This window comes from Choloepus didactylus, chromosome 27 (genome assembly GCF_015220235.1).
Source record: "Choloepus didactylus isolate mChoDid1 chromosome 27, mChoDid1.pri, whole genome shotgun sequence".
Classification (NCBI taxonomy): domain Eukaryota; kingdom Metazoa; phylum Chordata; class Mammalia; order Pilosa; family Megalonychidae; genus Choloepus; species Choloepus didactylus.
In genome coordinates, this window is record NC_051333.1 from 7,493,600 (window position 1) to 7,518,183 (window position 24,584).

At 59.2% G+C, this 24,584-nt stretch overlaps 3 protein-coding genes across 10 annotated transcripts; 1 reads left to right on the forward strand and 2 right to left on the reverse strand.

Moving 5' to 3' along the window:
* Positions 1–480: 480 nt before the first annotated feature.
* On the reverse strand, positions 481–9,686 carry PRMT1 (protein arginine methyltransferase 1). Of its 4 annotated transcripts, none has more exons than XM_037820020.1 (11): positions 9,551–9,615; positions 7,319–7,372; positions 6,653–6,754; positions 5,870–6,025; positions 5,650–5,713; positions 3,739–3,881; positions 3,098–3,185; positions 2,901–3,016; positions 1,950–2,100; positions 1,561–1,682; positions 481–636 (listed from the first exon to the last, which is right to left on the reverse strand). In XM_037820020.1, exons 1-11 carry the CDS (start codon positions 9,584–9,586, stop codon positions 553–555), a joined length of 1,116 nt encoding a protein of 371 aa, XP_037675948.1. In that variant the 5' UTR covers positions 9,587–9,615; the 3' UTR covers positions 481–552. The 4 variants fall into 4 exon arrangements, with proteins under 4 accessions (XP_037675948.1, XP_037675947.1, XP_037675949.1 ...); XM_037820019.1 differs by lacking the exon at positions 9,551–9,615 and adding an exon at positions 7,945–8,061; XM_037820021.1 differs by lacking the exon at positions 7,319–7,372 and having other exon boundaries at positions 9,551–9,686.
* Positions 9,687–13,948: 4,262 nt separating this feature from the next.
* On the reverse strand, positions 13,949–19,350 carry BCL2L12 (BCL2 like 12). 2 transcript variants are annotated; one of them, XM_037820034.1, is made up of 7 exons: positions 19,232–19,350; positions 18,613–18,727; positions 18,259–18,401; positions 17,476–17,562; positions 17,299–17,390; positions 16,223–16,516; positions 13,949–14,692 (listed from the first exon to the last, which is right to left on the reverse strand). In XM_037820034.1, the coding sequence occupies exons 2-7, from the start codon at positions 18,717–18,719 to the stop codon at positions 14,642–14,644; spliced, it is 774 nt and encodes a 257-aa protein (XP_037675962.1). In that variant the 5' UTR covers positions 18,720–18,727; positions 19,232–19,350; the 3' UTR covers positions 13,949–14,641. The 2 variants fall into 2 exon arrangements, with proteins under 2 accessions (XP_037675962.1, XP_037675963.1); XM_037820035.1 differs by lacking the exon at positions 16,223–16,516.
* An 83-nt stretch (positions 19,351–19,433) lies between these two features.
* On the forward strand, positions 19,434–24,143 carry IRF3 (interferon regulatory factor 3). 4 transcript variants are annotated; one of them, XM_037820032.1, is made up of 8 exons: positions 19,434–19,661; positions 20,341–20,513; positions 21,063–21,234; positions 21,324–21,394; positions 21,929–22,121; positions 22,235–22,615; positions 23,298–23,413; positions 23,893–24,078. In XM_037820032.1, exons 2-8 carry the CDS (start codon positions 20,349–20,351, stop codon positions 24,076–24,078), a joined length of 1,284 nt encoding a protein of 427 aa, XP_037675960.1. In that variant the 5' UTR covers positions 19,434–19,661; positions 20,341–20,348. The 4 variants fall into 4 exon arrangements, with proteins under 4 accessions (XP_037675960.1, XP_037675959.1, XP_037675961.1 ...); XM_037820031.1 differs by having other exon boundaries at positions 19,435–19,657; XM_037820033.1 differs by lacking the exon at positions 19,434–19,661 and adding an exon at positions 19,758–19,831.
* Positions 24,144–24,584: the final 441 nt, after the last annotated feature.

The window sequence follows — 24,584 nt, forward strand, 5'->3', positions numbered from 1 at the left end:
CAGCAGCGACAGATCCCCACAAAGGATTTCATTCCCCGCCTCCACCCCCCCAACCTCCACGGCTCAGTTTCCCCGGCAGTGGAGGGCAGGCCCTGACCTGACCTGGAGGGTCCTGGACAGGAAAAAACAGCCCGAGAGGAACAATGTGTGAGCTGGGGGGGGGGGGGGGGGGGGCGGCAGCCTGGTGCCCTTTCTGGGAAGCTCGGAGGCCGAGCTGTGCTGGGAACCCATACCGCACCCCCCACGGTGCACTGGAGAGGTGCCCTGCCCGGAGGATGGGGGGAGACTTTGAGGGCAGGGGGACAAAGACTCTGGGAGAGGATGTGCAGGGCACCCCCCAGGTGGAGTGGGGAGCCCGGGACCCAGCGGGCTGCAGGCCCTTCAGCCCCTGCGGAGGGAGTCCCAGCCCACCGTGCCCCCAGGAGGCCGAGCCACGTCCCAGCTGAGGATTTATTGGCGTAAATGCAACCATATAAAAACATAAGTTATGAAAAACACAGTCACGATGTGCCCCCCTCCCCCTGCCCCGGCCCCCCGCGGGCGGCCCGGCCCTCAGCGCATCCGGTAGTCGGTGGAGCAGGACAGCTCGCAGAGCTGGCCCTTGAAGTCCAGGTCGATGGTGAAGTCCAGGTCGCGCTGCGGGGAGAGGGCAGACGTCAGGGGCTGCGGAGGGGGGGCCTGGGCTGGTCCCACCTGCTCCCCGGGACCCCGCAGGCAGCCAACCGCACCCCAAGCCACAGGCCCCCATGGACACCCTACAGCTGGCTCAAGCCCCCCGGGGACAGAGCTCAGGGATTTTCACTACCAGGAGATTGTTGGCATCAGCTGCCACTTCCTCCTTTTATAAAAAGAAAACCTTTCTGGCCCCCACTTCCTCCTCTATGTGCCCTTTCTTCCCTTCGCAGTAAACTCTGACGATCCCAACCAGGGTTCTCCACTTCCTCTCTCCCAGCCTTCCTGGAAGCCCAGCCCCCTCCAGCCCCCCGGGAGGCCACAGGCAGTCACCCCTGACCTCCACGCTTCACCCTGGGCACCCCAAGACCACAGCCTCTCCCACTTCCTCCTGCAAGTATCACTGGTCTTGGGGGCTGGGTGGCTCTGCTGTGGGGGGCTGTCCTGGGCACTGGAGGATGGTGAGTGGGCTCCCCTACAGCACCCCTTCTTGAGTGGTGACAACCAAAATGGTCTCCAGATGCTGCTGCAGGTCTGTGTCCCCTGGGGGTCCAAACAGCTCCCCTGCTCTCATCCCCTGACTTGGAGCCCAGGCCCCCCTCCACTGCCAACTCCAGACCTGCTCCCCCTCCTTGCCCCCAGACCTACCTCTCCCCCCAGCTGCCCCCGTCCCAGCCATGGCAGCTGTACCCTGCCAGGGGCACAGGAGAACAAAAGACAAAAGCAGCAGCTAGACCACCCCCTTTTCTTTCCCTCACACTGCACATCTGGTCTCAGGGAATCCCCCCAAGGAGCCTCCCCCTGAGCCCCCATTCCTGCCGGGGTTTGCACCCCAGGGCTTGGCACAGAGGACCCCCACCCCCACGCAGGGCCCACCCGCGGCCTCACGTTGTTCTTGGCATTGGGCCGCATGCCGATGGTGCCGAAGATCTCCTCGCCCGTCTTCACGGTCAGGTAGTCCTCCATGTAGAACACGGTCTGCTTCCAGTGCGTGTACGGGGACTCGGGGCCTGCGGCGGGTGCGGCGTGGGGTGAGCCCCCCACCTCGGGCCCCCGCCCTCGCTGTCCCGCTCCCTGGGAGCCCACCACATTCCCAGGAACCACTCAATCCCCAGCAGGCCTGGAACACAGGGAAACCGAGGCACGGCAGGCTCAGGGCACTGGCCCCGAGTCCCGCAGCTGTCACTGCCCGGCAGAGCTGGTGTCGGGACCTGGGTCCGCGGTGTCCCCGCAGCTCCCTGCCCGTTCCTGCCCACGCCCGACCCCGGCCTCCTCACTGGTGGAGAAGCCGGTCCTCTTGTGGCAGCGGGTGAACTCGATGTTGAAGTAGGCCACCAGGGCGTGCACGTAGTCGTTGCGCTTCACTTGCAGGCAGAAGGGCGAGGTGAAGGTCAGGTCTTCCACCTTCACGGTGTAGATGTCCACCTCCTGCGGGCAGCCCCGTGAACGCCCGGCCTGCACCCTCGCTGGCCCCTTCCCCGCTGGTCCTGGCCCACCGGGCGTCGGGCTGCAGCTCTCCGTTCACTGCCCCCCGCCCCCGACAAGTGTCCAAACCCAAATCCAGGGCTCCATCTGGCCTGGTTCCCTCCGTCTCCCACCTCCAAACCCCAAGTCTGCCCATCCTACTTCCTAATTCTACCCAGAACCCTCCTGTGTGCCCCTCACTGCTGCCACCACCCTGCTCCAGGCCCCCACCATCTGCCACTGCAAGAGCCTCTGCCCAGGCTGCCCTGCTCCGACCCCCACTCCCCCAAACCCCCTTCCTGACAGGTGATTCTCCTGCCTGCACCGTCCCCGCCATCACTCACTGAACCACCCCCCTCCACCCCGCCAGCCCCTCCTGCCACCGGCTCCGCACTCCCCACCACCCCACAGACTGATTCTGGGGTTCACCTGCCTGCCCCTCGAGGTCAGGAACCCCCTGGGTGGCCACAGGGCTGACATGTGTTGTCATCAGTGACCCGGGAGCTCACTCACTGCCTGCCTGCCTCGGTGGCCCGCTGGGCACACTTCCCTGAGGGCGTCCCAGCAGCCCCGGTCCCCACTCCACCCAGGGACCCACCCCGGCTCACAGCAGGGGCCGGCCAGGCTCTTTAGGGGACTCAGTGGCTCCAATGGGCCAGGCCGCTAAGACCCAGGAAAGTCCCTCCCACTGCCCCCCACGAGGACCAGGTGCCGGCCACTCTCGGCTTCCAGCCCTGGGGGGACACCCAGCCACACCCCGTCACCTTGATGAGGCAGGCATTGGTGACCAGCTGCTTGGGGTCGACCACGTCCACCAGCGGCTCCTTGATGGCCACATCTTTGATACAAGACATGTCGAAGCCATACACATTCTCCCACCCTGGGGAGGTGTGAGGAGGGTGAGCCGCTGCCAGGCCCGGGTGCCCCCCACCTGCCCACCCACCGCGGCCCCCAGGCTCACAGTGAATCTTGTAGTCTTTGTACTGCCGGTCCTCGATGGCCGTCACGTACAGCGTGGCTCTGTCCGGGAAGATGAGGCCGTCAGGTGCCTGTGGAGGGGCAGGGTGGGGATGTGAACGGGGGGCCTTGGCGCCCCTCCCTGGACCTCTCCGTTTTTGGCCTGTTCTCCACCCCTTGCTGGACTCGGGTCTGAGCTCCCCTGGGTTCCCTGCTGGCGCAGCAATCCCAGGCGGTCACCAGGGGGCATCCATGAACACCCCAGCCCATCCTTCCAGAACCCTCCGCATCTCCTCAAGGAGGAGCAGAAATCATGCTTAGGCCGCTGCCATCTGCACCACCCCCCACCCTTCCCTCCAGCCTCACCCACCAATCTTCCAGAACTTCATTCCCCTCTGGCCAACCTGGCTACCTCACTCCTGCCTAGGACCTCTGCACTGGCAGTTTCCTCAGCCCAGAATGCTCTTTCCCCAGACCCACGGGGCTCCTTCCCATCCTTCCCCCAGGTCCCCCGGGCCAGCCGCCTCCCAGCCCCTCTGCATCCCTCAGCCCTGCTGATTTTCCTCCCGGCTCTGCTGCCCTCCAGACACTGTGATCCGGTTTCTGTCCACTTTCCACAGCCTGTCACAGCCCTGCGGCCCTCACCAGCCACTTGTCACGGGCGTAGAGCACAGTGTTGAGCATTGACTCGTAGAAGAGGCAGTAGCCCATCCACTCGCTGATGACGATGTCCACCTTCTCTACCGGCAGCTCCACCTCCTCCACCTTGCCCTTGATGATGGTCACCACTGTGGGAGCGGGACGGCCGTCAGCCTCGGGGAGCCCTCCACAAGCCGTATGCGCTGAAGCCAGGCCCTGCTGATTCTGCTCTAAGATTCACCCATCACTCTGGCCCGAGACCCACACTGTCGAGGCAGTGGCAGGGATTTTACGTGGACTGGCTATTGGGTGATGTCGAGGTTTTGTTAATTGGGACAGATGTTAATGAACAACGGTGTGGTTGCTTCTCAAAAGGCCCGATCCAGAGACACACAGAAGGATTTACAGGAGAGCTGGGGTTGCAGCTGGGATTTGTTTCAACATGAAGCTGAATGCTGGGGTCTTGGGTGTTCATTATACAGCTCTCTTTAAAAAAGAAAACCACTTTTGTTCTTAAAACACTGCAAGACTTCGCTTGGCAAACCTACCATCTTCCAATGGTCCCTGCACCCTCAGCCTTGCTGGTGGGAGTGCAAATTTGTGGAACTGCTGTACAGGTGATTTGGCAACATCTACCCAACTTACTAATTCCTATTTTTGACCCAAACAACTCTTTTATGAATGTACCTTACAGACACACTAGGTCACACATGGCATGACGTGATTAAGCAGGAAACGGAAATCGCAGCAGCAGCTCACATGCCCGTCGGCAGGGTTAAAAAATAGCCGAGGCATGTGCAGAATGGCCATCACAAAAGAACAGGATGTATCTCTGCATCCGGAAGCTTGTTAAGACTCCACACAATGAACGGGTGTAAAAAGGAAAAGACAGGAAAAGAGTTTGGTGGTTCCTCAAAAATTAGATTGAGGATTCCCAAAGGACCCAGCAGTGCCACTCGTGTGTGCATACCCCTGAAGAGCCGAAGGCTGGGGTGGGGACGGACACTTGCACACCGAGGTTCACCGCAGCACTGCTCGCAGGAGCTCACGGGCGGAGGAAACCCACCAAGTGGCCATCGCCAGGTGAATGGACAGACAATATGCGGGCTCTCCGTGCAGTGGAATGTTACCCGGGAGTAACAAGGAACGCGGTTCACATGTGTGTGACAGCCTGGAGGGGCCGGGAAGGGAATCGGGGCAGATATGTCCATTTCACTGCTGCGGGATCTCTAGAGCCATCGTATTCATGCAACAGAAAGCAGGTCAGAGGTCACCAGGGGCCGGGCAGGAGCGAATGGGGAGCGACTGCTTAATGGGTATGGAGTTTCGGTTTGGGGTCATGGAAGAGTTCTGGAAATAAATATACAGTGGCGGTGGTTTTCTAACATTGTGAATATACCTAATGCCACTAAATGGTACACTTAAAAAAGAGTAAAAATGGTGTATTGTAAAAAAAATCAAGGGCAAGAAAGTTGAGCGAGACACTATTTGTGTAAAAACCACGTACGTTTACCTATAGACATGTATGTATACGTTTGCTTGTTAAGTACAGACTTCGCTAGATGGTAATTTTGTTTCAACTCTAGGAAGGGGAGCTGAGGGGCGGGCGGAAGGCGGCTCACTGATTAACCACATGACCCTGGTACTCCCTCGGGAAACCAGAGGCTGCCCCTTGCCCTGACACTTACAAGACCAAGATGCAAAGCTCACAAGCTCAACACTCAGTCTCAGAGCTGGCACAGCACTCCCACTGCCAGCAGTCACGGGTTCTCAGCCTGCTGCCAGCCCAGAAGGCCCCGGAGGAGGGACGGCTGAATGTGTGGCCCTTCGGTGGCCCCCGCCCCCTGGCCGAGGGCCCCAGGGGAGCTGGGAGTGACCCGCTGCGCCCCCACCGGCCCACTCTCCTCCCGGGCTCACCGTGGTCTAACTTGTTGGCTTTGACGATCTTCACCGCATAGTCAGAGATGCTGGAACACTCGATCTGGGGTCCAGGAAGAAGGGAGGGTGAGACCCTCCCCCAGCCCCACCCTCGACACCCCCAGCCCCTCCTTCTGATCCCTGTGACCCGACGGGCCCCTCTGCCCACCCCCCAGGCCCACCGTCCACCACCACCCCCAACAGGCCCCCCGGGACTCACCCCGATGACCTTGCGGGCCCCAGCCTTGGCTGCGAACATGCAGAGGATCCCCGTGCCTGAGCCCACGTCCAGCACCACCTTGTCCTTGAAGAGATGCCGATTGTGGAACATGGAGTTGCGATACGTGAGTGTGCGCACCTCATCCTTCAGCATCTCCTAGGGGAAGAGGGCACCAAGATGCCGTGAGGGGAGCCGCGACCCAGAATGCAAAATGGGGCGGCCTGGCCTCCAACACCCTCCGCGGGAGCACAACCCGCCCATGTCAGTCCGCCTGGAGTAACTGGTTTCCCTCCCATCCAGCTCACCTGCCCCATTTGTAAAACTGGACGGGATGGATTAAACTCTCATCTTAGCCAGATTCTACCACCTAAGCCTCAGCCATCCTTGACTTTAAAACGACCTTAGTTATTAAAACAAACAAACAAACAACTCCAGCTACACTCTGGGACCTCCTCTGCGAACGGCCGTAAGCAGCTGACGGCGCAGTCCCACTGACAGTCACCAGAGGGCGGCAGAGACCAGCAGGCCCGGACCTGGGCTGAAGCCTCGGGCACGCATGCGCGTTCCCACTCTCGCCTCCAGAGCGCGGCCTCGCTCAGGGCTAACCTCGGTGTCCAAGGCAACGGCCGCGGGAGGCGCCCGGGACAGGGAAGCCCTCACATGCGCAGACAGGCGGCCCGGGGCCAGGGGTCGACTGCGCGCATGCGCGGGAAAGGCAGCCTCGCCCCTCCCAAGCCTTAACCCGCTCTGGGTTCACCCGCCCCAGGAGCTGTCCGCACTCACCTCGTGGATGCCGAAGTGCGCGTAGGAGTCGAAGTAGTAATCTTTGGACGTCATGTCCTCAGCGTTGGGCTTCTCGCTGCTTTCTGCTTGGCCACAGGAGACCTGCGAGGAGGCGGATGGGAGCATGGGTCAAATCTGGGGGCTCCCCCAGCCTCTTCAACTTCCGGGTCCCTATTTCTCCCTGGAGAGTAGAGAGCTCCCCTCCCTCCCCCCCGATAAATCTTACCACGGCGACCCTACAGCCCCCTCCTGCCATCCTGCCTCCCCCAGGAACCCCGAACCCTAGCACCCCCATGTTCCTCTTCCAAGACCCCCCCCCAGCACCAGCCAGGACCCCTTAGCCACGCCTACCATCTCTCCGTCTCTGCCCCCGTCTCTAGCTCAGCCCACAGCTGGGGAGGGGAGGGGAAGGCAGAAGCGGGGCTGCACAGGGGAGGGCAAAGGGGGGCTGGAAGTGGAGTTAAGGAAGTAGCCACAGTATGGGGGGAGGCCAGTCAGGGGCCAACTTGGAGCGAGGTGTACTGAAGGTTTGGGGGGTACAGGGCAAACTGGCTTGAAGTAAAAGGGAGCATGGGTAGAACCACGGGAAAAGGTCTAGTGTGTGTGTGGCAGGATGTATTTATATGGAGGTGGAGGTGGGGAGGGGTCTCACAAAAGGATATTTACTTCTTCAAGAGGCGGCTGGAGGCTCATCCCATTAGCCAAGGTGGCTACAAAATTCTAGGAGAGAGTAACAGGGAGAAAGGATTAGCTAATGGGAGTGGTGGGGGGAGCACCAGGCTCTTGGGGTGGGGGTGGGGGTCTTGCAATTTTCCTTTTCCTTGGTGGGGAGTGGTGGCAGAGGTGGCAAGTTAAGATGCAGGGCTCTTTAAGAAAGGGGAGGGAGAGGTAGGGGGAAAGCAAGGGGGTTCTCCTGTCCCAGCTGTGGCTGGAGAGATGGCGGCCACCCCCTTCACTGCCCCTTGCTGGCCGGGCATCTGCCCATACACCTCCCCCATCCATGCCAGAGGACCTGGCACCGCCGGGCACACAGGCACGGCCAGCTGTCACTCCCCTCATCTAATCCCCCCAGATTAGGTGACACTTTCTGACACACACACCCCCATCCTGGGTTGCTAGGAATAGCTGCAGAAAGCCACCTCTGCAAACCAGAGGATTCCAGAAAGGAGGTGTAGCACACAGGCACCGGCGCCAGAGCTAGCACCCCAGCCCCGAGTTCCTGCCTTGGGCACAGAAAGCCCCAAACAAAACCAGCTGGAAGCAACTGCCCCCCAACCCCCACCCATTCTTACCCTCCACTCAGGCAAGTAGATTCCCAGGGAACAGGGCCAGATTCTAGACCCACTTAAGAAATGAAAGGACTCCAGGATGGGGTCCAGGGTGTCAGAGCCCATCCCTCCCATTCTGACAACCATCCTGGGCCCGAAGCTCTGCCCCCCCCCCCCAACCTTAGTGTGGGCCAAGTCCTGAGACAAGCTCTGGGGAAGATATTTCCTCCACCCAAACAGCCCAGATCCCGGAGCCGGCCAAGGGGGAGGGGAGGCACCGAGTGGCCCCGGGGGGAGCTGCTTCCCAAGGACCTGCATCTCAGGAGCTGACCCCATACTCCAGGGAAAGCTACGCAGTGAGGGATGGGGGGTACGGGAGCACCATCAGACAATGTCTCTTCCAGTTGTGAAAACCCTGCAGGCTCCAGAAGGCCGCGACGCACTGGCCCCGGACCCCACTCCCGCCTCCGTGCCCGTGAGAAGAGCAGCTGGTATGGGGATTTCCCACTGGGGCCCATTTCCCAATACCACTGATTCCACCACCACCACCACCATCAGACAGCCCCAGCGGGCTTGAAACACTGTCGTGGCACCACACGGCCACACAAGAACCAAACCTCTATGGAAATCACTTCCGGAATCCAGCTCAAGACCCACACACGGGACTTAAGAGCAGAGACAGGTCATCTCCCACCTAAAAAATGCCCCGGGGAGAGAAGGAGCTCCAGTGGAGGGCAAAACTCGGGGACTATATCCCTATAACCTCAACCGATCCCCTTCCCAGCAGACAGACTCCTCCCGAAACCGGCCGGGCACCAAGGGGGAGGTGGGCTTGGGGACACGCCCCATGAAAAAGATGTCCCTCCCACAGCCAGAAATGGCCACAAGGGGGTGCGAGGCGCCTTATCGGGAATGATCTCCTCCACCGAGACGCACCCCCACCCACAGGGAGGTCACAGGTGCATGTCCCATCCCCCCCAGCTCCTAAAGCCCCAGGCGGGGTCGAGTCCAGGCACAGGAAGCGAGTGGGGCGGGGGACCCACTCTTCGTCCCCCCCCACCCTCGATCAAGAGGGCACGAAACCTGGGCCGACGCCCCAGCAGATGCCCCCGGACCTGGGAGGGGGTTGTGGGGGGTCTGGAAACACCGCCCCACCCAAAAGACACCCAGGTGAGTTCTGTCCCCCGATTTGGGTCCCGGGCTTCGGGGAAGGGGCCCCAGGGGCCTCCGACGAAGGGTCGGAGCCTCCTCCCCGCCCCCCCGGGGCGTCCCTCCCCCAGCCGGGGGCGGGGCCTTTGTCCCGCACGTGGAGCCCGCGGGGCCACAGGGCACGGCACACCCCCTCCCTATCCACCCGGCCCCCACGGCCGGAAGCGCCCCCGGCCCGCCTCCACGTGGGAAGGAGGGGTGAAACCCTTGGCTCGGCCGGCTGCCGCAAATCCCCGAAAGCTAGGGAGCCCCCCCCCCACATCAAGCGGTGCCCTCGGATCCCGGGCATGCGCCCCCCCTTTCCGTGCCGATGGACGCCTCCAGCCCCAATCCACCGACTTGGAGCCCCTTTCTCACGACGGAGGCATAAAGCACCGACCCCAGGCCTCCCCCCAGCCCCGGTGGCGCTCCAGACGCTCACCTCCATGATGCAGTTCGCGGCCTCCGCTGCCGCCATCTTCGCCCGCACCTACTCCTCCTCCGGCCGCCGAGACCCCCCCCCTTTCTCCGCGCTCCCCGGGGATCGCCTTATACCGGAGGGGCCATGGCCCGCCCACCGCGACCCCACTAGGAGATCTCATTGGCAATAGAGGCGGTCGGTCCGGGAGTGCCGTTTGGCAATTGGGTGATGTGAACGCCTATCAAAGTTCAAAGGCCCGCCCAGATTGGCGTGCCGGGCCCCGCCCCCTCAAGTCGACCAGGATGGGGAAGACGGCCCGTCCATCGAAAGAAACGCGAGCGGTGATTGGGCAAAGTCAACCAGGCGTTCCCACCCCATTTCCCCCCGTCCCGCCCAGCGCCGTCTCAAAGCTTCCCGGCAGGCCCCGCGCTAAGCGGACATCTTAAAACAGAGCTGTCCATCACCAAAACAGCCCCTCTCTTGGCCGCTGCCATTGGTTTAGCCAAAAGGGCGGCTCTCGTCAGCTGGCAGACCTCAAGGAGAACACGGCGATTGGCCCCCGAGGGAGGAGCGTAGGACTTTAGGCTCCAGCGCTTGGCTCATGGGAAATGTCACTCATCTTCCATCTTCGATGGATTCTCCAGGCCCCAGGGGAGTACAGGAGGAACAAGGGAGTTTGTGCCCATTTACCTGAAGGAAAAACGGAAGCAATGAGGAGCCCCGGGAGAGGGTGGAGTTCACTGAGGCCCTCAGACAAGTCAGTAGTAGGCTCAGACGTCAAAGCATTAACTCCTAGCCCTTCACTTAAGTGATCCAAGATTTTCAAACTCCCCCCCCGTCCCTCTCAAGGTTTTAGCCTTTGCCCAAGCCCTGCCCCCTGGTCGGAACATCCCCCACCCTTTGGCCGACTCCTAGACGTCACCTCCTCCAGGAAGCTTTCCTGGACCTGCTGAATGAAGATGGGGGAAAAGGACGGAATTCGTGAACCCCGCCTCTCCTGGCTTCTACCCCACTACTCTCCTCAATCCTAACTTCTCTCCAATCCCGAAATGAGCCCGATGTAACATCTCCGGGCATCTGCAAAGCCTGGAAGTCCTGGCATGCCCTCCTCCCTGGCGAACTCCTCCCCACTGAGATTTCCAACACCACCTCATTATTAGCTCTCTGTCCCGCCTCTCCTCTTCGTCTCCGCGACACCAATGAGCTGAGTGCTCCCCCCACCCCAACCTCTCTTCCCGGGTCCCCAAATCGGGACGGCGCCACCTCCCACCTAGTCACCTGGCCTGACCACCGAGCCCCTTCCTTCCCCAGCCTGTCAGGCCCCAGCCCCGCCCCTGCTGCCCGGACCCTCCTCCCCCACCCCCAGCACCCCATCCCCACCCCGCCGCTGCCCACAGCCCCCCAGGGGCTTCCCAGCCCGGCGGCTGCTGTCCCCACCTGTCTGGCCGCAACCCTCCCCCCAGCACTGACCCCCTCCCAGTTTCCGGGCGCACCCGGCGCCCTCACTCTTTTGCTTTATTGTACAGACCCTTCTTCCCGTCCCCGCGGGGCTGACTCTCCCCCCACCCCCCCTTCTTTGCAACTCTTTGTCACTGTGTTGCTGTGGCCGAACGTAGCTGAAGTTCATTAGGGCGCTTAGAAGGCGCCACCATCCTCCTCCTGACAGCACGTGCGCCAGGTGCAGAAGGGGAAACTGAGGCCTGGGTCACGCCACTAGGAAGCCACTGAACTGTGTTTTGACAGACTATATCCCTCTTAGTTCCTTTTTTTAAAAATCAACTTTATTAAAGGTATAATTTATATACAACCATCTGCTCCCATTCGAAGTAGTTTGATGGTTCAGATACAGCGAGTTCCTCGGTGACCCTCTCCAGGCGATACCTCCCCCGCCCCCCCAACCCCAGAAACAACTGCTTTCTGTTTTCTGTCACTTCAGTTTACTTTTGCCTTTTCTAAAATTTCAGAGGATTGGAATGATCCAATGATACAGTCTTAATGAGTCTGGACGTACACTTTCATTCCTCTTTTCTTTCCTCTTAGGTGCACCATGGCTGGGTTGTGTGTTGGGTGTATGTTTATAAGACACTGCCAGTTTTCCAACTGTGTTCTTCCTCTTTGCATCCCCACCAACAGGAGCTCTGGTTGCTTTCTGTCCTTGTCAGCACTTAATATGACTAGTCTTTAATTTTAACCATTCTGGTGGGTTTAGCATCCATTGCCCTGATAACTGAAGGTGGTGAACATCCTTACATATGCTCATTGACCATTTGTCTACCTTCTTTCAGCAGGTGACTATTCAAAACTTTAGCCAATTTAAAAAAAAATGGGTTCGTTTTCTTATTAATGAATTGTAAAGGTTCTTTATATATTCTAGATACGAGTCTTTGTCAGACATATCAATTGAGAATATTTTTCCCAGTCTGTGGCTTGCCTTTTCATTTTCTTCACATTCTCTTTTGAATCAATTTTCAGACCCAATCTTCACCTCTACATTGTATGCTTTATGGGTCCTAAAGCAATTTTTTGCTATTTTTTCCAAATGTATCAGCATTTGTCTATTTTTCCCCCTGATTTCCAGGTATTTGACCTGATTAATTATTTCTGCTCTGTGCTATTATAAGAATAAAAATTGTAACAAACTATTTCTATAATACTAGGAAATAACCAAGAAGATGGTAGTGGGCCGGGTGATTGTGGGGTGGGGGTGGGGGGAGTAGAATCCCGGGCTGGAGGGGTGTCATCAGCATCAAAATCCCCATTTTCCCATCTTGCAGCCACTGGCTACATGAGGTATACAAGCACTCAGGCTGCAGCGAGTCTGAATCAGGTTGTGTGACAAGTACAAAACCCACACCAGACCACACAAACTTAGTACAAAGAGAAAGAATCTGAAATTGACCGTGAATAATATTTGTATCAATTACCTGTTGAGGCGATTACATTTTGGATATATGGGGTAAATAAAATATATTGTTAAAATCAACTTACCTGTTTCTTTTTGCTTTGCCTCAAGGGGGCTCTGAGTAAATTCTAAATACCGTAAGGTATCTGGCTCACGTTATACTTCCCTCGGCTAGCCCTGCCCAAGGTGGGGGTCACAGCCCATGGAATGCCTGAGATCAGTGAGGAGGTGGTGGAGTTGGACGCGTAGCCCCGGCACACAGACATTTAGCAGGGATTCTTGATGTGGGGCCAACTTGAAAATTCAGGGTTTCCATGAGCTCAAATGCTAGGAACTCACACTTGTCACTAAAACAGCAGTGCAGCATTTTCTTCAATTAAGGATGAAAGGAACAAACCAAGGTCAGGTTAGTGCCCATGTTGGTCACCAACATACATCACAGATGCATCCATGTCCCGTCACACTTGTAGATACCTCACGTGATGGGCAGAACTCCGAGATGGCCCGGAGATTTCTCCCTGGGGTTACCAGGACTAGGGTGCCTTATATGAAAAAGGAGAAGGATCTCACCCCTTGGTTAGGTTACCTTATTTGGCCAGGGTGAAGGGATTTTGCAGATTTAATTACGCCCCCAAATGACCTGACTTTGAGGTAAACAAAAGGGAGTTCACCCTGGGTGGGCCTGACTTAATCAGGTGGTAGTCCTTTGAAAGTTGCTTATGGCTTCCCTGAGGGCAGAGATTCTCCTGCTCGTCTTGAAGGTGCACTTTTGGTACCATGCTCCCTAGGGCTGTGAGGAAATGAATTCTACCAATAACAGTGTGGGCTGGGAAGGGGACCCAAGCCTCAGATGAGACCACAGTCCCAGCCCCCAATTTGGTCACAGCCTGGTGAGACTCTGAACAAGTGGCACGGTTAAGCTCTTCCCTGCTTCCTGGCCCACAGAAACCACAATAATAAACGGGTATTATTCTAAGCTGCTGCGTTCATGGTAACTTGTTGCCCAGCAGTACAAAACGAACACATCTTGGTTTCCTGGGGCTGTTGTAACAAATCACCCCAAATTGGGTGGCTGAAAACAACAGCCATGCATTCTTCCACAGTTGGAAATCAAGGTGTAGCCTCTTCCTAGCATCCAGTGGCCACCTCTGGCATCCCTTGGCTTGTGGCTACATCTCTCCAATCCCTGCCTCTGTCTTCACATGCCGACTTGACCTCCCCATCTGTCCCTCTTCTCTTCTTAGGACACCAATCATACTGGATGAGCCCACTCTCATTCAATGACCTCATCTGGACTTAATTACACCAAAGACTCCATTTCCAAACAAAAACATGAGCACAGGTACCAGGAATCAGGGATTCCACATATCTTTTTTGGGGAGACAATCAACACATTATGCCCCTTGAAGTGTCATTCATTGTTGTGCAACTACTTCAAAATCATGGTAATCAGACGCACACTTGGTCTTTCTAATTAATGTGCTCACGACGAAGCACACCTACTATCACACCACAAATTTTTAGAGTACTGCTGGTGACTTTATTTCCATACCATTGGTTTCCTTTGGAATCCTGTGCATTTCACTTTATGCCTTTAGAAACATTACTCTGTGAGGGGGTCCAGAGCCCTAAAAAGGTGACAAACCCCTGGTTTATAGGTAGAGGAGGGGGCAACCAGCCAAAAAGGTCCAGAAGGAGTAATGGGAAAAGAGGAGAAAAACTAGGAGTGGACAGTGCCTACGGAAACCCCATGAGAGAAGCTGGTAACTTTCTTCCCGGACTGGCTGGAAAAACTCAAGGACATCCATACGGGATAACAGCCAGATAATCAAACTGTGACAATAGGGAAAAATGTAATTAATGATATCATCAAGAATGCTACCAAGAGACGACTCTTGAAGGTACTCAAAAGGAATACTTCTAGAAAGAATGTTTTGGTTCTTTCCTTAATGAATTAACCACAGATACTTGAGCTCAATCTCCTCTTCTTAGGGAAGGTGACACTTTAGCTCTTGAGTGAAATGACAAACAAAACTCTTAAAAATTTTTAATATGAAAAGAAGAGTTTATAAACTTTTTTTTTTTTTTTTTTGGCAAAAATAGAAAAGGCAGCCTCCCCCCACTATCCCGAGTGGGGCAGGGAGGCCTGGCACAGCACCTGAGGTTGGGGGACATGAGGTCGAGTTTTGTAGCAGCTTCTGAGGATAATCTCAGTCCAGGGGTAAGTTCAAGTCCACAGGCGAGATGGCCAGGATGCCCTCCTGGAGGGGAGAAGCGGCAGGGCCCAGTGAGCCGGGAAGGCGTCCTCCGCTCACACCAGTGTCCACCCTGGCCCCTGAGGTCAGAGGCAGGGGACAGCAAAGAACCATTAGGGAGGAGGACAGAGGCGCAGAGAGAGGGGGACGGAGACCCCGAAAGGACTTGGGGTTTTAATGACGAAGAGCCTGGCTCTGATCAGTGTCCCCACTCCAATCCCCTGCAGGAGTGATTTTCCCCTGTGCTCTAAGATGAGGTTAATAGAACCCCATGAGGTTGCCATGGGGATTAACTGGGATCACGCAGCTGCCATCCTTGACCAGCTATCGGGCCCACCCTGAAGGCTCACTCCACTTACCCATTATCCTTATTGAAAAATTTTTTTTTCTAAATAAATGTGCTACTTCGCTGAGCTCCAGGCACTTATGCCCGCTGTCTCCTAAACACCTCGCTTAGGAGATCTGAAGGGCGCCTCAAGCCTAAGTGAACACCTCCAATTTCTGAGCTGCACCCCCCAAACTCGGGCCTCGACCCCCCCCGAGTCCGTTCCCCAGACGGCCGCCAGAGGGCGCCGGTTCCCACGGCCAGCGCGTCCCTGGGCCGGAGTCCTCCCCAGGCTCGCGGCTCACTCCCGGCCGTGGGCCACCGGGCCCTGCCCGATCCGGACGCCCCCTCCCCGCCTGCCCCCCTCGCTCATCCTGCTCCAGACACAGCAGGCCCGCTTCTGCCAGTTATGAAGCTATGACTCCGTTCTAAGAGCCCCGCACGCGCCTCCTCTCAGTGACCCCCACAGCGATTTTCGAGGCGGGTCCGCAAGGGAAAACTTGCGCCCCGGGCAGGAAGCAGACAGTTGCCAAAAGCTGCTCAGGACGCACGGCCGGAGCGCTGGGCCCAATCCAGCCCTTCCTTAGCGGGCACGGGCACCGGAGATAAAGCCGCGAGCAGAAAAGGAAGGGATCCTGACCCTTTGTGGCTGCTGCAAAAACGCGAAACAAGTGAGCTCTAGCATCTGTTAGAAGGTGCGAGCGCTGCGGAATGAAGGAAAGCAGGAAGGGGGGAGTGAGTGGGAGGGCGCGGAAGTGGCTGAGATTCCCGATGGGGGTGAGGGGACCCTCCCAGAGCAGACTAGCAAGGCGGGGCGGGCAGGGGGGTAGCCGGGAAGGGCTATCCGGCAGCCACGGGGGCAGACAAGCACCAAATGCCCACGCGGAGCCATCACCGCTCCAAGCATCCCATCCTAATCCTACAACAGCCCTAAAGGGGTGAGGGGGTGGGGCTCTCATTCACCCTCCTTTAGAGAGGTGTAAAGGAGCCGGGAGGGACAATGGCTGGTTTCGGGGCTTACAGCTATCACCCGCATGGCAGCGTGGTTTAAGGTAGGAAGAGCCTCTGCCCTGATCGCCAGTGCCAGGTACACACGAGGAACGGATGGCTTAGCTGGGAGGGCACCTCCGAGCCGGAAGGGAAGCCAGAGATGCCGCCCCCACAGCACAGTTGGGTGAAGCGAGACCTGGGGGGACGCTTGCGCGGCTCACCCAGCCCCCGTGGGCCTGGATCCACGGCGCGAAGCTGTGCACGTGCTCCACGCTGAGCCCGGCCAGGGTGCCCCCCAGGTGGGCCACGCGGCGGCTCAGCTCCAGGGCCAGGGCCAGGCGCGCCAGAGGCTCCGGGGAAGGCGGCGGGGGCCCGGGGCACGGCTGCGAGGCGCGTGTGGGGCGGGGGCGGGGGCCGGGGCCATCCCCGCGGCTGGAAAAGAGCTCCACGAGGCGAGCGAACGAGCCGGTGGAGAGGCAGGTCAGCTTGCGGCGTAAGGCGGGGTCCGAGGCCAGCTGCGGCGAGAGGAGGGAAGGGGCAGGCCCGCCTCAGCCACGCCCCCAGCCGGAGCCGGCCAAAAGGAGACTGGAGGCTCGGTCAACATCTAGACCCTGACTCTAAGCCACGCCCCTGAACATCACATAGCCAATCACAAGCCACACTCTGGACTCACCCAACTTATTCCCAGGGGAGGGGTCTAAAACCAGAGGCTAAGCCACGCCTCCACCAAGGTTTCCACAGCCAATAAGGGCGTTCTATACGCTTATCTCCAAGCCACGCCCCCTTTGGATTTCCTAGTCAATCAGAGCCCCGGAGGCCTAGCTAGGGTCTGCAAGAACCCGCCCCTCTACAATTCAATGAGGCCATGCACGTTACCCAAGCCCAGGAGCCAATCAGCTTTAGGGCACGGCCGCATGCCCCGCCCCCTCTAACACTCGGTTTCCCCCACACTCTAAGCCATGACCTCCCTGAAGTCATTCAGGGCCTCAGATTTTAGACAGTCCCCCTCCCCACCCCCAAAGATAACTCCCCTTACATCCCCAACTTGGCCCAATCTTCTGCCTAGATCTTGCCTCTGATGATGACGCCCCTTGCATGTAGGCCACGCCCCCCAACAGTCCGCTAGCCTAAAGTACTGCCCTGGCTGTACTCCCCCCTTGTCACTCAACTCTTCATTGAGGGTTTATCCAACCCTCTCCCCTTCGGACCAGCCAATGAAAATGGAGGTTTCTGGTCCCAATGCCCTGCCAAACACCATTCCAATCCTCCCTGAGGGATGGAAGAGAGGGCCCATCACCTTCTCATTGATGACTTCCGCCTCCTCCTCCAGCAAGGCCACCAGCCTCCGCAGCAGGGCTTCCTTCTCCGTGAGTGGGGGACCCTGTAACTCTGGAGGCAAAAGAGAATTATCCTGGGGTCTGAACCAGGCTACCCTCCTACCCCCGTCCTCCTGCAAGGCCCCTCTGCACCTCACCTGGGCTAGGTGGGGATCTCAGCTGCTCTTGGACCAGCTGTTCCAGCCGCTGGGCCACCAGGGCATAGAAGTCTGGAGTAGCTGGGCCTGGGGTGAAAGGAATCAGTGAGGAGTCTCCAGGCCATCAGTGACTTATGGATTCTCTCCTTCTCCCAACCACTTCACCAGGGGGCAATGATTTCCATTTTATAATAAAGGACACTAACATCCAGTGGGAAAGCTGGAAAAGACTCCCAAACCCTGGTATTTTCTACATTGTGCCCCAATCTGGGCTTAGAATGTTAGGGCTGAACGGAACCCTGGAGATCTTCCCAAGACTTTCCACCCTGGGCCCGGCCCATTTTGGGCATCTTCTGGTGATCTCAGTGCTTTTCCTCCCGGAGGCCATTACTAGTCTTCCCAGGCTCCCAAGAGAGGAAACCTGGTCTATTCTTGATCAAGTCCAAGCTAGTCTCCTCATTTGCTATTGGAGAATGGGAAAGGATTTTCCCAGATCATATAACCCAGCAATCAGAGAAGCATAACTGAAAACCAGTTCTCCTGCTTCCCAATTTGGGGGTACTTATGGCTAGAAAATTCCCAGGCATAGGGAAGCATGCATGGAAGAAGAGAGATGATAACCAGAGAGAAAGGAACCAACAGCCCAGATAGAGATCTCCATGGGGCAGGGCCGGATGGTGACGCTTGGTGAGGTCTCAAACTAGTTCCTGATTTTGTCTGTGCTTCAGGAATCAAGGCTCCTGGACCTGCTGGTTTCACAGGTGATGTGGGGAAATCTCTTACCAGGCCCTGATCTGTAGCAGGGGCGGAGGGGCAGGGAGCAAGGCCGAGGGGAGTCAGGGGGAACGTCTCCTTGCCCTAGGGGGCAGGGAAGGCATCGGCGAAGGCGGCTCAGGAAATCTGTTGGCTGCTCCTGGGCAGGACTCCTGGGGAGGGAAACCTCAGAGAGTGATCTCAGAGGCCCCCTGCAAGCAGTCCCTTCTTCCTCCCACTGAGGACCTCTCCCTGTGGCCCCAGGGATGGGGAACAGAGACAGGTATGAGGGGAAGGAAGGAAACAGACAGATCACAAGCAGGAGTCAGAGTGGACCCCACCCTAAAAGCGGGCCCCTGGGGGACAGAGGGCAACCCCTCTTACCTGGGTGGAGCTGTAACGGTGGACCCAGACACATCACCCCGCCTAAGGAAGGCAGCTAGCACCCTCAGCGTGTCATCCCGGAGCCCCAGCTCCTCCGAGCCTGCCATGGGGGCACCTGTGAGATGGGGAGCCAAGCGCTGGTCCCCAGAGTCCACATGGAAGAGAGGCTTGGGGCCAGAATGAGGAGGGGTCAGAGGCAGGCCTCAAGAGTCCCCAAGGGAGAAGGGGGCTGGGGACTGCAACTCCTGGGCGTAAGCAGTCTGGACTCTTGAGTTGGGAGGGAGAGGAGGCACTGAAACAAGATGCCTGGATCCTGGGGGAGGATAGGGGCCGGGGGCTTCGACTCCTGGATTCCGAAGGAGGCATTAACCAAGCTACTGAAGCCCGTCCAGGATGGGGAACTACCAATCCCTGCAGGCTTCAAAGCAAACTCCCCCTCGGCCCGCGCTCGTTTGCTGCGCAGCCTGCTGGGAGGTGTAGTTTCTCTATCAGGCGCTGGCTGGAATGTGGGGATCTGGGACGCTTGGGTCTCGGAGAAGCGGGGCTGGGGCGCCCGCTCCGGGGTCGCGATCCCTTCCTCTTCCCCGCTCGCCCTAGTCCTCGCCAACGCTCCGCTCACCTGGTCCCCGACGCCACCGCCGCTGCCACCGCCTCTGCCACCGCCTCTGCCACCGCCTCCACCTCCTCGGCGCAACTTGGGCAAACTTTTTAGGGCGCCGTTCCCGCGCCTGCGCACTGGGCCGGCGTTGTACCCAGACAGGGCAGGGGCGGGGCGCTGGGTGTCCGTAAATTTGCATATGGCGTTCCCAGCATGCCATGCCGGCGGCCGGAGAGCCTCAAAAGGGCATAGAGGGAGGCGCCGAGCCCATGGAACCATCCCTTTGGCCCTGGAGTCTGGCACCCAAACGATAACAAAGTTTTTATTCCAAGACCTGGATAGAAGAGAAAGTCCTGCGCATCTAAAACCCAGCTGGCGGGAAGTGGGGTGCGCAGCTTGGCGTTGGGGAGCTACCCCGGAGCTCAGAAGACAGGGGCGAGGCTCGACGTGGGTAACGCGGAAGAACTGGGGAGAGCGTTGATGGGGTCGGGTAGTGAACAGGCGCTGGAGGAAGGGTGGGTCCCACCCATAGGAGAAAGGGGGGAGTAGGCACTCTGGGGACAGGAAAGGGCCACGCTGGGAAACTGCGGGAGAAGCTGCAGGAGGGAGTGGCCCAGGCCGGTACGTGGGCCCCCCATGACCGAGGGGGACCGGAGGCGGGGCCTCCTCCGCGGGACGGAGGGGAGGGGAGGCTTACTCTGCAAAAGGAAGGAGTCTACTCTAGAAAGTGGGGGTGTGCCCTCTCCGTGTGGGGAGAACTGCGAATGGAGATCTGCTCTGGAAACAGGTGGGGGGGGTGGGTGAGAGGTGAGGTGAGGGTAGGGACTTCCGTGGGAAGTCTGAAGGGATGTCTGCACTGGGGTAACCGTGGAGGTAGCGTTTCTACTGAAATAACGAGGGAGGGCGCCAGCCTGGAAATGCGGGGGGAGGGTGTGCACTGGGTAATGGGGAGGGAGGGGACACAGTGAGTAAGGGACTGCAGTGGGGAAATTTAGGTGGAAGATGGTGTGCACCGCAGGAACTGGGGACGGAGAAGGCCCCATGGTCGGAGGTGGGAGGGAGTCTTCGCTCAGTTGGGGGGCTACTCTGGGGAAGCCTCCCGCCCCCAGGAACTTCCCCCCTGCGCGCAGGCCGGACAATGGGAACCCCAAAGCCGCGGATCCTGCCCTGGCTGCGTTTGCAGCTGGACCTGGGGCAGCTGGAGGGCGTGGCCTGGGTGGACGAGGGCCGCACGCGCTTCCGCATCCCCTGGAAGCACGGCCTGCGGCAGGATGCCCAGCAGGAGGACTTCCGCATCTTCCAGGTGCGTGGGCCGGAGCGCGGGAAACCCGGGACGGCGCGGCCGGATCCAGAGAATGAAGCGGGGAGGCGGGGTTTGCCTGCGGGGCCCGGTCCCCCGAGAGTAACGGACATTTGGGGGTCCGTGCGCCTGGGCGGAGGCGGGCGGGCCGCTGGCGGGGTGGGAACGCCGGGTTCCGCCGCTGGCCCCGGGCAGGCGGGGTCAGGACGCGGAGGAAATGCCTCCTGGGGGCGGGTTTTGGAGCATCGGGGGCGAGGCGCAGAGTCACCACTCTGGGGTCAGTTAGCATCAGACCAGGGACCCGCGGGGCGGTATGGGGAGTTGGAGGACGGGGACGGGTTATTACAGGGGGCCCTGGGGCTGATGGGGGGCGGGGAGAAAATAGCTGGGTGTTTGGATGCTCAGGCCGGGGCCTGGGGTGCGGAGAACCCGAGAATTGGGGGTAGGAATCTTGCAGGGCCAGGAAGCACCGGTGTTAGGACGCGAGGAGGCCCGGTTAGCACCCCGGGGGATGGGTCTAAGTCATTCCCGGGGTCCTGCCGTGCCCCCCAGGCCTGGGCTGAGGCCAGCGGCGCCTACGCTCCCGGGAAAGACAAGGAAGACCGGCCGACCTGGAAGAGGAATTTCCGGTCCGCCCTGAACCGGAAGGAGGGGTTGCGCCTGGTGGATGACCGGAGCAAGGACCCTGTCGACCCCCACAAGATCTACGAGTTTGTCACACCAGGTGTGCCGCGGGTGCGGCTTCTCGTGGGGGGCTGGGCTCTCTGGGGTCCCCGGCACCCCTACCTACTCTGCTCACCGCCTTTCTGACAGGAGTAGGGGACTCTCCTGAGCCAGACATGTCTCCAGACACCAGTGGCAGAGACAGTATTCCGGATACCCACGTAAGAGTGCCCCTCGGCCTCCATGCCTGGGCGCCTCCTCTCCATAGCCCCGACCTCTAGTCTGTCCCCCACATGGCCCAGAGCCCACCCTGCCCCTCCCCAGCTCACAGCCACCTCAGCATCCTTGCAAGGCAATTCAGCTTCCATTAGGCATTCAAAGCCCTGGCACCCCTTTCCAGGCTTGAGAGCTTTCCTCACTTTGCGGGGTGCCCTCAGCCTCTTGCACACTCAACACCTTCCTACCCCTGATCTTGCTGACTTCTGTGCCAGGGAAAGCCCCTTCTGAAGTTCTGCTTCTGTCTCTGTGCCCGGGGCTGGCTGGCAGGGAGCCAGATTCTTGGGTTGGATTTAGCTCCTCTCCTGGGGCTGCCGGAGCCCCTGGCATGGATCAGGGCCTCTGCTCTGTTGTTCCTGCCGTGGAAGGGTGGGGCGCAGGTCTGCTCAGGTTGGTCCTCCATGGAGCCCCATGTCGCTGAGCCTTTTTGAAGTCTCTGGAGAAGGCTGTCGATGCCCACTTCCCTCTCCACCCCCCAGGAGGACATTTTGGAGGAGTTACTGGGTGACATGATCTTAGCCACACTGCCTGATGGGGACCCCCCGGGCCTGGCCGTGGCCCCTGAGCCACCCCCTCAGCTCTTGCTGAGCCCCTGCTTGGACATCCACGCTCCCTGTCCAGACCTGGCACCCCCCAAAAACCCACTGAGGGGGCTGTTGGTTCCGGAGGACGGTGAGTGCCAGCTGGGGGGTGGGAGGGGCTGCAGCTGGGGCCGTAGACTCCGTTACACTCTCGCTCTCTCCTTCTCTCCCTCCCCCTTCCCGCTGCCCACTGCCTCTGCTCAGAGTGGGAGTTTGAGGTGACTGTCTTCTACCGGGGCCGCCAGACCTTCCAGCAGACTGTCTTCTGTCCAAGGGGCCTGCGGCTGGTGGGGTCTGAGGCAGAGGAGCAGACACTGCCTGGGCAGCCGATCCGACTGCCAGACCCTGAGAGTGCCCTGACGGACCAGGGCGTGGTGGGATACGTGCGGCGCGTGCTGAGCTGCCTGGGGGGCGGCCTGGCCCTGTGGAGGGAGGGGCAGCGGCTCTGGGCACGGAGGCTGGGGCAGTGCCACACGTACTGGGCCATGGGCGAGGAACTGCTCCCCGACAGCAGGCACGGGCCAGACGGCGAGGTCCCCAAGAACAAGGATGGAAGCGTGTTCGACCTCAGGCCCTTTGTAGCAGGTGAGCGAGGCCCGGGGCCAGGCAGCCTGGGCTGGTGCGCCCACCCTGATGCCCACCCAGAGCTGGTAGGAGACGCAGGGCTCCACAGACAGAAGGTGCTCTGGGAATTAGCTGCCGTTGCCACCATCACCATCCTCGTTAATTATCGTGGTTGAGAAACAAATTGGCAAGAACGATAAATCCCCAGAAGTAGTGCTATCCGGTACAACTTTCTGTGATGATGAGAAAGTTCTGCCTCTGCGTTATCTGGCCTGGCACCCATGAGCCACACGTGGCCACGGAGCACATAATGAGGAACTGAATTTGTAACTTTATTTCATTCTGATTCATCAGTTTAAATTTAAAAAACCATATGTGGCTGATGACTATGTATCAGACATACCCACCTTTGGGGGTCTTGGGGGTGAAGGAGCAAACACCAACCACATCCTATTGGCAGAGTCACTGAGCACCCTTGGGGAGTGGACACCCCCTCAGGGCCTCAGTTTCCCCATTCTGGATGCTGAGCTCAGGGTAGGAGGTGGGAAGGAGGCTCTACCTAATGGGAAAGGGGGGAGGAGGAGCACCCCAGTTTGTGCCAGAGGAATGACACAACTTTGGTCAAAGAAGGGGGCAGTGACTCGGGTTTGAGGGTGGGTAGAGGATCCTCTCCCCTCCCTGACCAGGCTCCTGGACCCCCCAGATCTGATTGCCTTCATCGAAGGGAGTGGATGCTCACCACGCTACACAGTCTGGTTCTGCATGGGGGAGGCATGGCCACAGGACCAGCCGTGGGTCAAGAGGCTCGTGATGGTCAAGGTGTCTGCAGCCTGGGCCCCTGGGCCAAGTGGGGGGTCTCCCAGGGAATGGGCAGCTCTGGGAACTGTGGCTCCCAGAAGCCCCCTTGAAAAGCTGCAAACTCCGAGTCTCTCCAGGCACCAGTTCCTCGGCCCCAGGAGCTTCTTGGTATCCTTCCCATGGCTTCACCCCAAGAGCCTGCTTTGAGCTCTCTAAGCGCATGCAAGTTGCAGACTTTGAGTCCCAGCAGCCTCTCTAAAGAGTCCTGACAAGTGCCTCAGCCCCAGGGGCTTCTGGAAACCCCTCCAGCAGCCACAGTCCCAGCTCCTGCCCTGGCCTCCCCAGGGTGTGAAGATGGGCAACATGGCATTTCCCAGCAGCTCTGGGCCTAATGGTCCGTCCTGGGCTGTGGTGGGGGCTACTGGGGGTTGTAGTCTCTCATCTGCCCCTGGGCTGACAGTGGTGGGATGTGGCCTCCTGACTCTCTCCCCTACCTGCAGGTCGTTCCCACGTGCCTCAGGGCCCTGCTGGACATGGCCCGGGTGGGGGGTGCCTCCTCCCTGGAGAACACCGTGGACCTGCACATCTCCAACAGCCAGCCGCTCTCGCTCACCTCCGACCAGTACAAGGCCTTCCTGCAGGACCTGGTCGAGGACATGGATTGCCAGGCCATGGGGGAGGCCTGAGTCTTGCTCCTGGGGGGTGCAGGCCCCACCCACCTCAGCCAATAAAGCAGTTCCTGCCACCATCACCCCACCTGTGTCTGGTGTTGGGTGGGCCTAGGCCAGCCCTGACTCAAGTAGGGTCTTGGTTTACCCATCTGTGTGGAGGGGCCAGGCTTGGGGCAGTGCAGCTACCGCCCATCACCTCACCTGGGCCTGGGAAGGAGATGGCGGTCACTCCTGCTCTACAGACCAAGACACGAGGCCTGGGTGTAGGTGGATGGGGGGCACAGGGCAGAAGCCTGAGCTGGGCGGGACCCAGGGCTGCAGCTCCGCGGGGAGGCCCCAAAGCAGAATCATCCCGGCCCACCTTGCCCCTGAAGGTTGAGGTGACAGTGAACAGAGCCCTTCCTGCCAACTCCCCCTTTTGGAGGGGACCTTGGACCTTCCAAGTTCAACCTAAGTTCTGCTATGTGGCCCAGGGCCTCCCCTGTGAATGCAGATGAGGAAGCCTGGGTGGGCTCTGGCCC